The 16443-nt window shown below is 66.9% G+C and overlaps 1 protein-coding gene across 2 annotated transcripts in view; it reads left to right on the forward strand.

Annotated features, from left to right (window-relative positions):
- Nucleotides 1-15700, forward strand: part of SHANK3 (SH3 and multiple ankyrin repeat domains 3) — a 330415-nt gene extending 314715 nt beyond the window's left edge. For both annotated transcript variants that reach the window (XM_086743634.1, XM_086743643.1), the window contains one exon: nt 14899-15700. In XM_086743634.1, the coding sequence (XP_086599760.1) occupies nt 14899-15442 (544 nt within the window). In that variant the 3' untranslated portion in view covers nt 15443-15700. The remainder of the gene's footprint in view (nt 1-14898) is intronic.
- Nucleotides 15701-16443: the final 743 nt, after the last annotated feature.

Consider the following 16443-nt stretch of genomic DNA (forward strand, 5'->3'; position numbering starts at 1 on the left):
TTACCTAACCGTCCCACGACGGCCGCCCCTGAAGGCAGCGGTGCTGCGGAGGAGGCGGGGGCCGGTGCTGGCTGCTCGCCGCTGCCGGCAGGGACGGCCCCGAGCGTCCCCCGGGGTGCTGCACCCCTTTGGCCCAGCGGCGCGAGAGCCCGGGCGATGCCGCAGCCGGAGGCCGAAGGGCCGCGGCCCGCCCTGCGCTGCAGCCGTGCCTGTCCTTCCGCGTAGCTCCGCTCCAGCACGGGCCGTGAGCCGAGCTGCAGCTCTTACCTAGAGCCAGCGGCATCCTGCAGCCCCGAGGGCCACGGGGACCACGAGCAGGATCCCTGGAGCCGCCGGCGCCCTGCCAGGAGCTGCCCGAGCTGGCGGAGCGGCGTTTCGCCGCCACGGTGTCTTCCCAAGAACTTCAAATTCTGAATTTACAGCAGTTGCACCGAAGAGCAGGCGGCTGCTCCTCGCGCACGGGGGCTCAGAGCAGGCGCTGGAGCGTTTCTCTTGCAGAGGTCTGTGAGGGTCCTGGCCGGGGACCCCGGGAGCAGAAGACACAGCCGCCTTCTCCGTAACTAGCGCTGGCTGGAGCGCCTTCCCGGGCAGCCTTCCGCAGGAGGACATGTCACAGGAGGGGCTGAGGCCCAGAAATACCGAGTGGGGACGTGAGGTCAGAGTTAAGGCAATGGATAGACGGTTCCCTCCTCCCCGCTCCTCGGGCCCTGCGTGCCCGGCCTGCACTGAGCGTGGCGAGGACGGGTCTGCTCCCGAAGCAGAGACACGGCTGAGACACAGCCTTCTGCGCAGTGCTCCCTGAGACGGTGGCGGTGACGGCTGAGCGTGGTGACAGCTTCCATTCCCATGGGAATAAGCGGTGCCCTTGAGCTGGGGCCGCAGGAACGCTGCTCCGCTGGGAGCTCCCCTGGCCGCAGCCCGGCTCTGACGGCTGCCGTGAGCCCGGCGCCAGCTCTCCTCACGTTTAACGTGCGCGGGATCCTCGGAGACCCGCTGCCCCGGCCCGCCGTAGCCTTTGCTAAGCTGAGCTGCGGGAGGGCGGTCAGGCGGCTCCGGTTTGGGCTTCCCAGCCGCCCGGCGGAGCGCGTGCAGCAGCAGAGGCAGAGCGGCCGTTCCGCTGAGGCCGAGCAGCGCGAGGGCCCCGTGGCTCAGAGGTGCCGCTGAACCCCAGAACGCATTCGCTGTGTGCCAGCCATCCCCACAATAAAGCTGACGCTGACTAACGAGCAGTGTGCGTTTCTGATTAGCGGCCCCGTGAGTCAGAGCCAGCGATGCGGATGCCAGCTGAAGAACCGCGTTAGCGCCAGCGGCTGGGCTCACGCGCTTCAGCGTGACTCACGCATTATATGTGCAACCCGTGTCGAGGTGGCGTGCTTGTCGCTGTCCCCTTTCCTGTGATGGCCGTGGCCGTCCGGCCTCAGCGGGCTTGTGTCACTCCTCCCTGCGTGCAGGCGCGCTCAGAGCTCGGCCGCCACCTCCGCTGCCGGCTCCGGCGGTGCCCGGCCAGCCCGCGGAGCTCTGCGAGCTGGGGTTGACTCCAGCCGGGAGCATCCCAGGTGCCAGCACAGGTCCGGTGCGGGCTCAGCTCACGCCGCCGAGGGCCCCGTGAGAGGGTGCCTTGCCGAGGGGGTGGGTCTGTCTGTCTGTCTGTCTGCGTGTTTGTTTGTCCTTACGCAGCAGCCCAACGTGCCCAATGTATCGTGTGAAGCGGAATTGTAGATGCAAACTGAGTTTTTCAGGTGCTGTTCTGGAAACCCACAACTGCTTTGTATTTCTACAGATCTGAGAGAGAGAGAGAAGAGAAATAAGCCCTTTGGGCATGTGGCTCCTAGGGTAAAGCCACCTCTTTCTATATCAACTCACCAATTAATTCTGTTCCAGTAACCGGTGTGCCATCTCTGTGCGAGCTTTCAGCCGCTGCGGACACAACCCCCTGTTTCCTTGTAGGCTTTGTCTCCTCGCGGCGCCCGAGCCCGCGCACAGAGCGGCGCTGAGCTTCCTTTGGCCAGGCCAGGGGATTGCCCGCGGAGAGCTGCCGAAAAGCTGGGGACCGGCAGCCGTGAGGGCAGCTGAGCCCCGCGCCTCTCAGCGCCTTCCCTGCGGGGAGCGCGGGGCCGACGGGTGCTATTTGTCCCGCACGGAGGTTTGGGGAGGAGGAGGCCACACAGCCCAGTGCAGGGTCCCGGGCAGCCCCCAGCCTCCGCGTGCCCGGAGGCTGAAGCCCCTCGCAGGCGACAGCAGCGTCCCTTGGGGACGTCAAGCGGGGCGTCCCCGGAGCCCTTCCTGCAACAGCCCGGCTGCTAACGGCCACAAAACCCAGCTGGGAGCCCCCGCGCTGCCCCGAGGCCCCCACCGCTCCTCGTGAGCCACACGCAGCCCCGAGAGGAAGGCAAAGCTGCAGTGCTGTGACGGAGGCTCGGCAGGTCTCCGCCTGCTTCCCTGCAGCAGCTGGACGGAGAAGATGCTTCATGCGTCTCTGTGGGTAACTGTAAAATAAACCACACGTCCCTCGCTCCACGGACTCGCCGTGGGAGGAGGCTTCTGCTCGTGGCAGGCCCCGGCACCGCGGCGGGGGCTCCCGGGCGGCGAGGGGGCTTGCCACGTGTGCTGCTGGCGGCCACGCCGGAGGATGCTCTTCCCTCCTGGTTGCCATGGCACTTTCCCAGTGCTCGCCGCAGGATGTCAAGCTGGGGATGGGGCGCTCCTGGGCCCGGTCCACCGCTGCGGCTTTCCCACGGAGCCAGCAAGGCGTGGGAGGGCACAGATCAGCCGGTGAGGCTGGGCGTTTGGGAAGGCAGGGCTTTCTAGGGGCTGCTGTGAAAACGCAGTGATGGAGAGAGCACCTGTGGCAGGGAAAGGCTGCCCTCCATCCCGGGTAACGCCCCGCTCCAGCGCCAGCTCAGCGCTTCGGCCGCTGCTGGCCGGGGGCTCTGGCTTTGATGCCGATGTGCGTTGCCTACAAGGAGACAGGGGCTTGGTGGGTGGCAGCGCTCAGCATGCGTCCATGTCACGGCTGGCTTCACTCATCGCTCACTAACATCCACTGGTCACCGCCCATCCCACATCCCGCCAGCGAGTAGAAGAGCAAGCCGCCACTGCCTCATGCTTGTCCCGAGCGAGACGTGGGAAGAGCCGTGAGGCGGGGTCTGGCCCGTGGTGGGAAGAGCCCGAAAGTGGGAGAGGTAAAGCCTGAGGGGTTCACGCGTTGCTGAGCCTTGCCCAGGGAAGGTCCTGCGATGCGGTGGGTTTTATCACCCAGGCGCAGGAGAGCTCCGCGGACCGTTCCTGCAGGGCTTTAGCAGATTAGGAAGGCACAAAAAAGGGCTTTTCCTCTCGTACGGGGAAATACGAAGGGACCATTCAAATTTCAGTCCTTTTGGCAGCAGAGGAGGCAAAGCAAACGCACAGAGAGAGGCCTGCGTGCCGCCGCGGTGCGCGTGCTCTCAGCCGGAGCTTAGGAAGAGATGGGCCGGGAGAGTCCCAGGGGCGGCGCACGAGGAGACGAAGGTCTCCTGTGGATGCCAGCCCTGAATTTCCTCCTCCTGGGAGGGAGAGATCAGAGGAGGGCAAGCAGGCTTGCTGCACCGATGCTGCCAGACCCTCGCTGTGGGAGATGTTTACTGACGCCCAGTTCTCCCGGCTCCACGACGGAGCGCGGGTGGGTGAGAGCTCACGGCTGAAGGCCCCGCAGTCCAGCTACAGCACCGTCTGTAAAATGGCCCAGGAAAACCCACAGCTGGAGGCCGAGGCCCCCGTGTGTGGAGAAGCATGAGAGGGAGCGCGGTCCCGCGCGTTTAGACGTCCTCTTGCTCTTCTACGTCACTCCTGGAGTGCAGCGGGGTGTCACCACGGCACAGCCGGGACGCCGTCCCTGGAGCTGCCGCCGTTCCCCAGGGGATAACCACGCGTCCCCCTCGGCCGGCCAGCCCGCCGCTCCCCGCTGGGGAGACGGGGGGTCTCTGCCCGGGGGAAGGGGCCGCGTCGGCTGGCTGGGACGAGGCCTCGCTCCCCCGCGGCGCCACAGTTGAGGGATTTTTGCAATGCACGAGAAGGGTCAGACAGCCCGGCGGGGCAGCGGGTGCAGGGCCTCTCAGGGGTATCCGCGCTGCATCCCCCCTGCTCCCTGGAGAGCAAATGTTGAATTTTTTCCCCTGCCAGCCCAGGGCAAACTTCCGTCCCGTCCCAGCTGTGGTTATCCCCTCGGGAAGCACTAACTGGTTCACCGCCCTGTCGCTGTAGCGGATCTCACCAGCACGAACGCAGACGCTCACCCAGCTGCGGGGTAAAGCCGGAGGAGATGCTGAACTGTATTTGCCACTCGCTCTTGTTCTTGCTGGGGGACATTTTTCTCATGCATCTGTTGTTTCCTCCCCACCTCCTGTGCCCTTCCCCTCTCCAGCCGCACAGACGGCGCTGTCGAACCCTCCAGGCTTTGGCTGTCCCGTTCGTGTGGTTGCAAACGGCTCATTCCCTGCGGCAAACGCACGAACACAACCAGCGGGGAACGTCCTGGCCTCCGCCGGCCCCAGAGCCCCGCGTCGGCCACGTCTGGGTCCCCTCACCGCCCCCGGGGTCGCCCCTTCCCCAGCGCTCGCCCGGGGCTCGGCCGCCCGCCCCGGATGGCGAGGCCTTTCCCGGGCACGGCTGTGCCGCGCACGCCGCCGCCGGAGCCCCCAGGCCTCGCGGCGTGGCCGGCCCCGTGCGGCGCGATGACGTGCGTTCTCTCTCTCCATGTCGCCGGCGCCCCGGACCGGAGCTAACATTCTCTCTCATTGCCTCTCTTCCTGCTCTCCATCTGCATGTCCGCGCTGCTCTGTCTAGAACCGCCTCTGGCCTGCGGAGGGTGGGCGAGCTGTGTAAGTGAGCATGTTCTCATCCCATCGCGAACTCACCTCGTCTCCCCGCGCCCCTGCCGCTCCCGCTCCCTGCTCTCCCGTGCCCCGTGGCATGTGCGTGTCCCCCCCGCCCCGGCGTGCCCCGCTAGCATGTCCGTGTCCTGTGCTGTGGTGCCGTGTGCTGCTGCTCCGAGGTGACCGCTGAGGAAATTCCCCCGGGCTCCCGTGGGATTCGTGCCTGGCCTGGGCGAGACTGTGTGCCCCCATCCTGGGGGGGACATCAGCGCCCCATGGGGTGGGACCCCAGCGAGGAGGGGGCTGCCCCCTTTCTGAGCCCCACCAGGTCCTCACACAAGTGGTGCCCAAGGGTCCCCCTTCCCTGCAGTCCGTGGGGTGTCCCCCGGTCACCTCCCGCAGCACAGATCCTGTGGGACAGAGGAGGTGGCAGCTCCAGCTTTGGCTCCCCGAGCTCGTAGAGCCGTCCTGGGCTGGGGGGTGGGCCTGGAAGAGACCGGGGGCCAGCGCTGCCTTCCCGCAGGCCCCCAGAGCCGCAGGGGCTCCGGCCTGCGGGCCCACGGCCGGTGACGTGCGGCGTCCCCAGGGAAGTGAGGGGGCTCAGCGGGGTTTGGGCTGCGGCACGTGCCCCTGGCCCGGGTGCCCACCAGGAATTTCCCCAGCGCGCATGGCCGGCTGTGTGCTCTCGGTGGTGCCGCTTCCGTGTCTGTCCGTCCGTCCTGTCTGTGTTTAGCCGTAGTGTGTGCGGAACGCGCTGCCCACATCCGTGTCACTTCCACGTGCGAGCGCAGCCCCAGAGCCCCGCAGAGCTCTGGGCACTCCCATGTTTGATTTTCCTGCTCATTTTCCGCCAAGTGCGGAATTCCCCAGTCTGCGTCCCCTTCCCGGTGCCCAGCCGGACGGGGCGAGCAGGACGGCAGCGCTAGGAAGCTCCTCTCGCCGGACGCCCGGCGCCGCGGCTGGGCTGGCTGTGCTGCCGTCCCGCTTATCGACGGCCGTGCGATGCCTCGCCCGGGGGTCGGCTCCGCTCTGGTCCCGGGCTGCGGCGCGGGGCTGGCGTGAGCCGAGGTGTGGGAGACGGGGAAGCCGCCTGGCCCACTTCGGCCCTTCTGGTGGGGCAGGAGGTCCGGAGTCCCGAGGCCTGGCCGGAGACGGAGTGCCGCTGCACCGGCGCTGGGCGGTGAGACGCGTGCCCCGGGTTCTGCACAGCCTCGCTGCGTTTGCGGCCGGTGGGCGGCGGGAGGGTCCTCGCCATCGCGTACGCCCGTGTCTCCATGCCTGTCTCCTGCCGCAGCAGCTGCGTTCTCGGGTGCACCCAGGGAGATCGGCCGCCTGTGGCTCGTCCCAGGCTTTGTGCCGCCTGGCCCGGGACGGGGCGGGTTGGGTCTGCTCGGTCCGTCCGCTGCCCCCGCATCGCCAGGACGCTGCCCCACGCCCCAGCTGCTCAGCGAGTGCGCAGGGCCGGTGGCTGGCGGCGCTGAATGGGAGCCGGCCATCCCCGTCCCGCTGAGCCGGCGTTTCGGACAATGGCAGTGCCTGCTCCCGTCCAGCACCGCTGCGTGACCCTGGCCGTCAGCTGATGTCCCCTCTGCTGCGCTGCCCTGTTTGTGTGAGGGCTTTGGACATTGTTTCGCCCGCGGCCCTGCGGCTCTGCCCGGCTCCCAGCGCGAGCCGCAGCCGCCCCGTCCGGCCCTGGAGCCCGGAGCACGGCCCTGCCGAGGTGCCCGGGGCTGAGCCTTGGCTGGTGCCCTCGGGGGCTGCGGCCCCGGCCTCGTGCTCGGGGTGCAGTGGTGGGCTGCGTGCCCCCCACACTGCCCGTGCGCGCCGCCCCACGGCGGACGGAGCCCTTGGTCAGGGGTTAGGGTTAGGTTTAGAGTTAGAGTTAGGATCAGGGTTAGGGTCAGGGTTAGGAGTTAGGTTAGGGTTAGGGTCAGGTTTAGGGTTAGAGGTTAGGTTAGGATCAGAGTTAGCAGTTAGGCTTACAGGTTAGGGTTAGGTCAGGGTTAAGGTTACGGTCAGGTTTAGCTGGTGTCTTGGTCCGTGAGGCTCGGTGATGAGCCTGGCCCTGCCATCCCAGCTGGGTTTCGGGGGGCCTGCTGAGCACCTTTGACGTTTTCTTCGCTCAGGTTTTCACAGTGAATTCCCCGAAGGGAGGGACGGCGACAACCCCCGTATTCTCGGGGTGCACACGCGCAGACTCGGTTTTCCAGCAGACCTGAGGCACTATCGCTTCAGACGCACGGGTACTGGCTGGCAGCGTGGGGGTGGCTCTGTGCTCGCAATTATCTCTCTTCCGACCCCGTACATTAATTAACCTTCTGTGTCACCACGCCTGGAACCCTGACGGGCCGGCGTCCCCCCATCAGCTGCACAAAGGGTCAGGTGTTCGCTGCAGCCCGCGGTCGCTTTCCCCTGCAACATTTGTCACCTGAAATGTAGAAACCCCCGACTGGCTTTCCTCCGCGGTGCCGGCTCGCCACGCACGGCCCCGCGCGGGCCGCGCCGCCGGGTCCCCAGGGCGCCCGGAGCTCAGCGCTGGGAACTGCGGATGGAAAAACAAAGACAAACACGCCCTCCCCCAGCCCGCCTGAGACCGGCAGGGAACGAGAAGCGGGAGAAGTCCCAGCTCCTCCTTTTCTGGGCACTTTTGGGGCCAGGAGCTCAGTTCTGAGCCTTGGGGTGCTGCTGGGGCCCAGCGGCAGCCGGGCATCGCGTGCCGCAGCCGGTGCCTTTCGCCGGCCCATCGTCGCCTTCTGTGCCAGGGCTGCTGAGCGCAGGGGCGCTGGGCTCCGGGCCGGGCGCCTGCGGCTGAGCCGGGAGCTCGGAGATGGGACGGGCTGTTGTGGCCCTGTTCAGGTCCTGCTGAAGTTTGTGGGACAGGGCAGCGGGCCGGGCAGGTCGGTTAAGTCTCTTGAGGCCGGGGGAAAATGCTCCAAAAATGCTCCAGCAGTGAGCAGCGGGAGCGGCTGCTGCTCTGGCTGCAAGGTGTGATCGGGGAGCGGAGGGACGTTGTGGAGGGAGAGGAACAAAGGGAGGTGTGAAACAGGAAGGGGACGTGACGTTGAGGAGGCACAAAAGGGAATATACCTCCCGGGTTTTCGTGGCCGGCTGGCTTTTTCCCAAGTCCAGCTGCTGGATGTGCAGACGCGCAGGGATGCTCCGGCTGCCTTTGCATCCCCCTCGCCGGGATCGGCCGTGGTTTGTTGTGTTACCGGTGGTCAGAGGCCGCGGCGGGACTGGAGCTGCGCGGCGTGCTCCGGCTCTGCGATGCTTGGCTGGAGGGAGCTGTGCCCGTTCCGTGCTGGAGGCTCCTCAGAAAGGCCGCTCCTGGGCTGGCACGTTCCTGCTCTCCGGTCCTCATTCCGGACTGCAGCTCCGCTGCTGGGCGTCAGAAGCTAGGAGAGCGATTGTCAGTGTCGAGGAATTGTTTTCCAGAGGGAAAAAACCAGCAATGAGGATGGGAAGGGGCTGCTAAAGCCCACCCAGCCCAACCCCCTGCCAGGAGCAGGGACATCTCCAACCAGATCAGGTTGCTCAGAGCCCCGGCCAACCTGGCCTGGGATGTTTCCAGGGACGGGGCATCCACCGCCTCTCTGGGCAGCCTGGGGCAGTGCTCCACCACCCTCAGCGTCAAATATTTCTTACATCCAGTCTGAATCTCCTCTCTCCCAGTTTAAAACCATCACCCCTCGTCCTGTCCCACCAGGCCCTGCTGAAGAGCCTCTCCCCACCTTCCCTGCAGCCCCCTTTGGGCACTGGGAGCCGCTCTCAGCTCTCCCCGGAGCCTCCTCTGCTCCAGGCTGAGCAGCCCCAGCTCTCCCAGCCCGGCCGCACAGCAGAGCTGCTCCAGCCCTCTCAGCATCTGTGGTGGACCGTCTCCAACAGCTTCACAGCTGCCTGCTCCCGATCGCTTTCTCGTCCTCAGTGTGTTTGGAAATGGTTTCCAGGATGATTTACTCCACCGTGTTCCCAGCAGCTGACGTGAGGCTGGCCAGTCTCATGTTCCTTGGATCCTCCTCCTTGAAGATGGGATGTTCCTGTGGTGTTATGGCGACTGCTTTGCTGAGTGCCCGGCCAGTGGCTGCAGGCCCAGGCTGCCACTTGCCAAATAGTAGGCTTCGATGAAACGTGTTGGTTGCCATAACAAGGCAGTGGGAAGGAGAAGGAGAGGGATTGCCTTCGGGATGCTGAGCTCCCTCCTTCTTGATGGCTGAGGGAGCGGAACCCCGGCAGAGCCAGCGCAGGTGAAGCCCCTGCAGATCCCCGGTCGGCCTCCTCCCATCGAGTGCCTCGTGGCTCTCCTGCCCCGGCGCGGCTGGAAGGCTCTCCTGCCCCGGCACGGCTGGAAGGCTCTCCTGCCCTGGCACAGCTGGAAGGCTCTCCTGCCCCGGCGCGGCTGGAAGGCTCTCCTGCCCCGGCACGGCTGGAAGGCTCTCCTGCCCCAGCGCGGCTGGAAGGCTCTCCTGCCCCGGCACGGCTGGAAGGCTCTCCTGCCCCGGCGCGGCTGGAAGGCTCTCCTGCCCCGGCACGGCTGGAAGGCTCTCCTGCCCCGGCGCGGCTGGAAGGCTCTCCTGCCCCAGCACGGCTGGAAGGCTCTCCTGCCCCGGCACGGCTGGAAGGCTCTCCTGCCCCAGCACGGCTGGAAGGCTCTCCTGCCCCGGCGCGGCTGGAAGGCTCTCCTGCCCCAGCGCGGCTGGAAGGCTCTCCTGCCCCGGCACGGCTGGAAGGCTCTCCTGCCCCGGCGCGGCTGGAAGGCTCTCCTGCCCCAGCACGGCTGGAAGTCTCTCCTGCCCCGGCGCGGCTGGAAGGCTCTCCTGCCCCGGCGCGGCTGGAAGGCTCTCCTGCCCCAGCACGGCTGGAAGGCTCTCCTGCCCCAGCACGGCTGGAAGGCTCTCCTGCCCCGGCACGGCTGGAAGGCTCTCCTGCCCCAGCACGGCTGGAAGGCTCTCCTGCCCCGGCACGGCTGGAAGGCTCTCCTGCCCACCGCCGGCGGGCTGTTATCCCAGACGCCACGTTAACAGGGTATCCGCTTGACCTCTTGGCTCTCGCGGCGGCCGCCAAGCAGACCTGCGGTCCGGTCGAAAGGAGTCATCCTTCTCGGAACAGGGGTATGGAGGCGTCCAGCTTCTGCGCTCTCCCCAGAACGTGTACCTTTCCACGGGAAGTGTCACGGCAGGATCTGAGGATTTGGGGAGTTTACCTGGGGTTCCCAGGCGGGCGGCACACTGGTCTGAACCGCTGCAGCGGGGCTGTTCTGCGCGTGGAGGTACGGGCTGGTTGTTCTGTGCTGGGGCAGCACGTCGGTTGCGTTCGGAAAACAGCTTTAGTGCACAGGGCTGGGCCCCTTGGTGGGGCGTCAGACCCCTGTGAGAGCTCTTTGCAGAAGCGTTGGAGCGGCTGCACGTGTTGGGCTGTGCTGAGCTGGCCGTGCGTCGCCAGCCCCGCGTGTCCCCGACCACAGGAGCTGTGCCTGAGGTGGCCGATCCGTGCGGACTGTGGTCCGCAGGACCACGCTGCCTGATCTGTAGGGCCTCGTGTCAGCGCTGCCCGTAGGTTCTGTGCTTACTTCTCCTCAGGAGGCTCCACACAGAAGTGCAGCAGCCCGTAGAGTTACCGAATTTACCGGTTCTCCCCTGGTTTGCTCATTCCTGTGTTGGTCAGAGGAGGAGCTCCTCCAGTGCTGCTTCAGCATCGCCAGCCCTCCCGGCGCCGCTGGTCACCGCGTTGCCTTCGGGAGGGACAGCACGTTGGGTGCCATTAACCCGCGTCGGTTTTGCCGGTGTATCCGTATCGTTTTCCCTCTCAGCATCCCTTTGTCTGTGGTGAAAGAGGAGAACTCGGAAGTGCCAGATCTGTCTTCCCTAAGGAAAGCGCTGGCCGCACTAGCGGAGTCCTGAGAGAAAGGACCGCAGGAGATTGGGTGGCCTTCGGTGGAAGCCTTGTTCTCAGTGGCTCCTCAGATAAGCCCCGCGCGCCGTGGGGCAGCCTTCAGGCTTGCTGTAAGGGATGGCAGCTGCTCGGCCCGGGGCTCCGCTGGCCGGGCACAGCCCCCGGCTCTGAGGGAAGAAGGGTTTTCCTTCCCCGTCTGGAAAACTCATCCAGCTGGAGCTGCCGTGCCCTCACCCTTGCAGGGCGGCGTGTGCGAGCGCGCAGCACCTGCCAGTTTGTGTCCTGCGTGGCAGTTGTGTTATTGCCGCAGCTTGGGGCTGCCCAGAGAGACATTCTTTCCTTTCCACGCTCTTCCCCGCGTCCTCCCTTGTCAGGGACCGTTCTCATCGGACAATTCCGGAGGAGAAACGCCTTTCAGAATGGGAGCTGAGGAGGTCTCCTCTCACCTGCGCGTGCACCGTTCCAGGCGGGAAGCCCCACAGCGTCCGTCGGCGTTTCAGGCAGAGAGGGTCAGTCTCCAGCCCTGGCCGTGGTCACAGGCAGCGCCCAGCTCCGCACCGCAGCCTTGAATCCCGAGAATCACGAGATGGAGAATCGCGGGAGCGGTCCCGGGTCTCGCTCCTCAGCGAGCGAGGGTTGTTCATCGCGGGAGGCCAGTCCTTCCCGCAGCTCCGACGAAAAGCCGTGGAGATGCTGTTGAAGGCTGGGGTGAAAACGCCTGGCAGCCAGGAGCAGCGACGGGAAGGACGTGCCGAGCAGACGTGCAGCCTTTCTCTTCGGAGCGGTGAGCCGTGCGCTGCCGCTGTTGCTGAGTCTGTCCCTGCCTTTGCTGCTCGTGAAGAAATTTGGGCTGAGCTACGAGTTCAAAGGAAGAATCCTCATCCATTAGCGGCTCGTTCAGAGATCTGCTTTTTAATGCCTTCAGTATTCCCAGAAGCCTTAATTAGCTGTCCCACAAACGCGTAATCCCTTTCTTTGGTCAGAACTTCCCTCTTCATCACACTGCTGATTCTTCACTTGCGAGCAGCTTCCCATGAGACCTACTCCCCCTCTTTGCCAATTCCAGTCAGCTCCAGCGTGTGCCATGGTGCACGGATCTGCATCTCAAAAGGCTGAGCCAGGATTTCTGGCCGCGCTGAAGAAGCAATCCAGGCAACCGATCCACTTTAAGGAAAAGATTTTTTTTTACACTGAGGGTGGTGGAGCACTGGCCCAGGCTGCCCAGAGAGGCGGTGGATGCCCCATCCCTGGAAACATTCCAGGCCAGGTTGGCCGGGGCTCTGAGCAACCTGATCCGGTTGGAGATGTCCCTGCTCCTGGCAGGGGGTTGGGCTGGGTGGGCTTTAGAGGTCCCTTCCCACCCAAACCCTTCTGGGATTCTGTGATTCTGCTGCTGGTGCTGACCAACGGCCATCACCGAGCTCTGCGGACAGGGGTTGAGAGCTGCCAGAACCTGGATGTCACGTCTTCAGAGAAGACAAGCTCGAAGGCAGCCCTGCACCGGTGACTAGAGCTGCCATGGCTTCTTCCAACTCCCGGAGAAACCAATCCCACCATGTCTGGGCTGCTGGGCCTCCAAGGCCTGGCTGGGGCACCAGCAGAAGTGGAAAATGAAGAAAGCGTTCCATTCGTGTAATTAAACTCCCCAGTTTAAAGGAGACGTGGAGAATGCCGCAGTGTTCCCGAGACCTGACGGAGCTGGACTCCTGACAGCAGCATCCTGAACGGAGCAGCACTCGGCCCCGGCTTGGCTGCAGCACGTCTCTGTGTGCGTTCCCCGCGGCGTGCCAGCGCCAACCCGCAGTGAAGAGCAGTGATCCAGGAAAACCCCTCCGAGCGGACATCGTCGCTGTGCACCGTGCACGTCCTTGGAGGGACGCGCGGCTAAGGTGCCGCTTGTGGAAAACTGGGCAGGACGGAGCGCCTGCGCGCAAGGAATGGGCTGACGGCCATAGCGACGTCAGCTTCCCAGCACGGTGGGTCTCTGCACCGCAGCGGCGCTGCTGAGGGCGCTGGGAGCCCGCGGCGCGTTGCCAGCGGCGCAGTGCGCGGAGCCGGCCGGTGCGCTGCAGCGGTGAGCGGAGCGGCCGTGCCCAGGCAGGCCCGCGTGGCACCGCCGGCTGACGGGCTGCTGCGGGCCCCCGTCCCTCCAGCTTAGGGCTCCCTGCTGCTCTCGGGCCCCTGCCAGCAGCGTCCCCCTCTGACCCACCCCGGGCGCGTTGGGCAAGGCTTCGGCACTCCGGCTGCTGTGTTTGCGGCCGCTCCCGTTCGCATTTGCCTTCCTGGAGCGTGAGCGGCCAGAGCTGCGCTCAGAATTTCAAATGGGAAAGGCACACCTCATTTCCTTCGCCTTTCCGTGGCCGTGCGGGGTTTTCCCTCCCTGGGGCTCTCAGCGGAGCCGGAGCTCGCTCTCCGCTCCTCCCTGCCCGCGGAGCACGGAGCTCCTCTGCCAGCCCTGGGCAGGACGCCGTGTTTCGTGCTGTCGCTGTCATCATTTCTCGCCCCGCAGCCCTCAAGGTCACTCGGCTCTTCCTCCTCCGTGCCGAGGGAGCTGCCCGGGTGCGATCCCTCGCCGTGCTGCGCTGTCAGCCCTCGCTTTCCGTGCCGAGGTGGCGGGGAAATGAGTCAGGGGGAACGCGCCGAGGCCCCCGGGCTGTGAGCAGACCCTCATCTTGGCGCTGGCCGATCCCGGAGCCGAGTCTCCGAGAAGTCGGTGGTGCTTACTCCCCTCCCAGAGGGTGGGTCCGGGGTGGGCACACGTTAGCCCTCGGACCCCCAGGTTTCCAGCATCCATCTCTCTCCCAGAGGGCCCTGGGAGGGGAGGGCAGGGCTGGAGGGTGGCGGGGGAGCGGAGGGACCGCACGGTGCCGTGCGGACGGCGCGGAGCACTGCTGCTGTGGTATCCGGCACCGCGTCCGGGCGCCAGCGAGCGGCGCTTCGCTGCGTTTTGGCGGTTCGGAGGACAAGCCAGGCGGCGTGACTTGACCCAGATGAGCAGTCGCGGACGATTTAGCGGAGCAATAACCTGCCCGGCTCCAGTAAAGCCGTGCCTCGACCCAGTGCTGCGCAGCCCTGGAGCTGGGCACCCTTCCTCCTCCTCCTCCCCTCTCACGCTCGCTCAGGGCTGCAGCCCTTCTCCGCCGGAGCATCCCGGCCCCGGAGCTGCCGCAGGGCGCGGGCCCCAGGGGAGAGCCCTCCTCGGAGCCGAGCGGTGACCGAAGCCCCAGGGTGGGCTCAGGGTGCTGTGTTCCCTCCCGCTGCCAGGACAGGGAGCCGCAGGTCCCTCCCGGTCAGAGCCCCGTCCCGGCCGCGGTCAGCGGTGGGTGCGTGTGGAAGGGCCCCCAAAGCAGGGCGCGATCAGCGATGGGCCCAGCAGCGTGCCGTCCCCAGGGCCACTCGCCTTGCAGTGCTCGGAGAGCTCCTGCGCCGTGGTCTTGCTCTCGGGTTTTGGATCCATTTCTTTTTTCGTGCTCAGGGTGCTGGGGGGGGCACCGAAGGCCAGAGGCGAGGCAGGAGGGAGCCGTGCGTGCGGGGCGGTTTGTCCCCGGGCAGAGGCTCGCCGGCAGGTGGCCATCGGGCCCTGCTGCCTCCATCCTGGGGGACGTGACGGTCCTCCCGTCCCCACCCCGTGCCGTGGGGAGATGCCGGAGGGTTCCCTCGTGTCCCGGGAAGGGGCTCTGCCCCAACTGGCCGACACGCTCGGGCGCGCTGGTTTGCTCCAAGTCCACGGTGGGACCCAGGAGCACGGGGTGGGGTCCGTGGTGGGCGGTGGGGCCGGTGGGCTTCGGTGCGGGGCCTTCAGCTGCAGCAGGTGTTCGTGAGCGCCCGGTGCGCTGCACGGCCACGCTGCTCCCCGGTGGGTGCCCGCGGGCGTCGGAGCCGCGGCAGCTGGGGCGGGTTTGGCCGGGAAGCGGCGATCCCTGGCTGGAACCTCTCCTCCCTCCTGCGGAGCAGCCCTGGCAGGGCCGGCGGGGGGGTCTCGCCCGGCGCGCTCCGAGCCGCGGCCCCCGAGCGCGGCAGAGCCCCCTCCCCGCCCGCGGCCGGCCCAGCCCTCCCGCAGCCCCCGCGTGTGTTGTGTGTGTGCTCCCGTGCCTGGGACCCCCGCCTCACCCCTGCCCTCTGCTCTCTCCTCTCTCTCGCTGTGCCGTTCTCTCTGCAGACTTTTCAGTAGTTTAGGAGAACTCAGCACCATTTCCCAGCGGAGCTCCGGGACCACCTACACAGTCCGACCTGGCAGTCGCTACCCCGTAACCCGGCGCACCCCCAGCCCCGTGAAGCCGGCTCTGGATCGGACGGAGCCCCTCAGCACCGTCCGGCCCTACGGTCTGACCCCTCCCACCATCCTCAAATCTTCCAGCCTCTCCATCCCACACGAGCCCAAGGAGGTGCGCTTTGTGGTGAGGAGCGTGAGCGCCCGGAGCCGCTCCCCGTCCCCGTCCCCCTCGCCGGGGCCGCCCCTGCACACCCTCCACCCGCCCCGGCCCTTCATGCAGAAGCCCCTCCACCTCTGGAACAAGTACGACGTCGGGGACTGGCTGGAAAGCATCAACTTGGTGGAGCACCGAGACAAGTTCGAGGACCACGAGATCGAGGGCACGCACCTGCCCGCCCTCACCAAGGAGGACTTCGTGGAGTTGGGGGTGACCCGCGTCGGGCACCGGATGAACATTGAGCGGGCGCTCAAGCAGCTGGTAGACAGCTGACCGTCCCAGGCAGCGCCGGCCTCGTCCAGAGCCGCCGCGGGGTGGGGGGGTTTCTACTAGGCTAATAAAACCCACTTTGATTCTCTTTCTACTCTGAGCACTGCACTGAAGGGCGCGGAGCCCAGGGGCTCCCGCCCGCGCCCACACCGCCCCGGCGTGCCACGCGCACGCAGAGCCCCGCTCGGCCCCGCCGGCCCCGCCACGCCTTCGGGACAAGGAATGTTGCATGAAATACATCCCTCGTTTCTGTTCCTCCCAGAGAGTCTGGCCTGTATATCGCTTGATGTGCTCATCCCCGCGGCGTCGCTGGTGGCCGGAGGGGCCGAAGGGCAGCGCCTGGCCGGCGCGGGGAGCGGGGCCGCGCTGCAGTGAGAAGCCGAGGCCCGGCCAGGGAGAGGGCATCGCAGGCGGCCGCGTGCCGGCCGCCTCGCCCGGGCGCGGCAGGCAGGCAGGGAGACGCCGGTTGGAGCGCGGCAGGAGGACGAGCGCGTGCCGCCGGGCGCGTGCCGCCGCCGGGCCTCGTCTCGGGCGGGCCGGGGCGACCCACGGCGTGGGGACCCCCAGCTGCCCCGAGCGGGCAGGCGTGGTGGGAGCAGGGCAGGGGCTGCTGCCGGTGGCGGCTCGGCCGCCCTGGGAAGCGCAGGCGGGAGGCACCGCGGCCGCAGCCCGGGCCCCGCGCAGGATGTCCTCGCTGGGGTCGGCGGCCGGCCGAAACGGGTGGTCCCGCCGACGCTTCCCACGCGCAGAGGTCTCCGCGGAAGGGCAGCCCCACAGCCAGCGGTGACGCCCGGACCGCGCCGAGCCGCCCGCGGAGCAGCCAGCCTTGCCCGGCGAGCGGAGGAGCGATTCCCGCGGGAGAGACTAGCCCTGGACTCGGAGCCGCTGCTCGGCCGTGGCCCGCGGCCGCCCGGTGAGAGGGACTGAAAGCGCATGGATGAAGCATGTTCGGGGTGTCGGAGGGAGGCCGGCGGGGGATCGGCAGAAAAACGCTTTGCCAATGT

Source organism: Chlamydotis macqueenii, chromosome 1, assembly GCF_036417535.1.
Source record: "Chlamydotis macqueenii isolate bChlMac1 chromosome 1, bChlMac1.mat, whole genome shotgun sequence".
Classification (NCBI taxonomy): Eukaryota; Metazoa; Chordata; class Aves; order Otidiformes; family Otididae; genus Chlamydotis; species Chlamydotis macqueenii.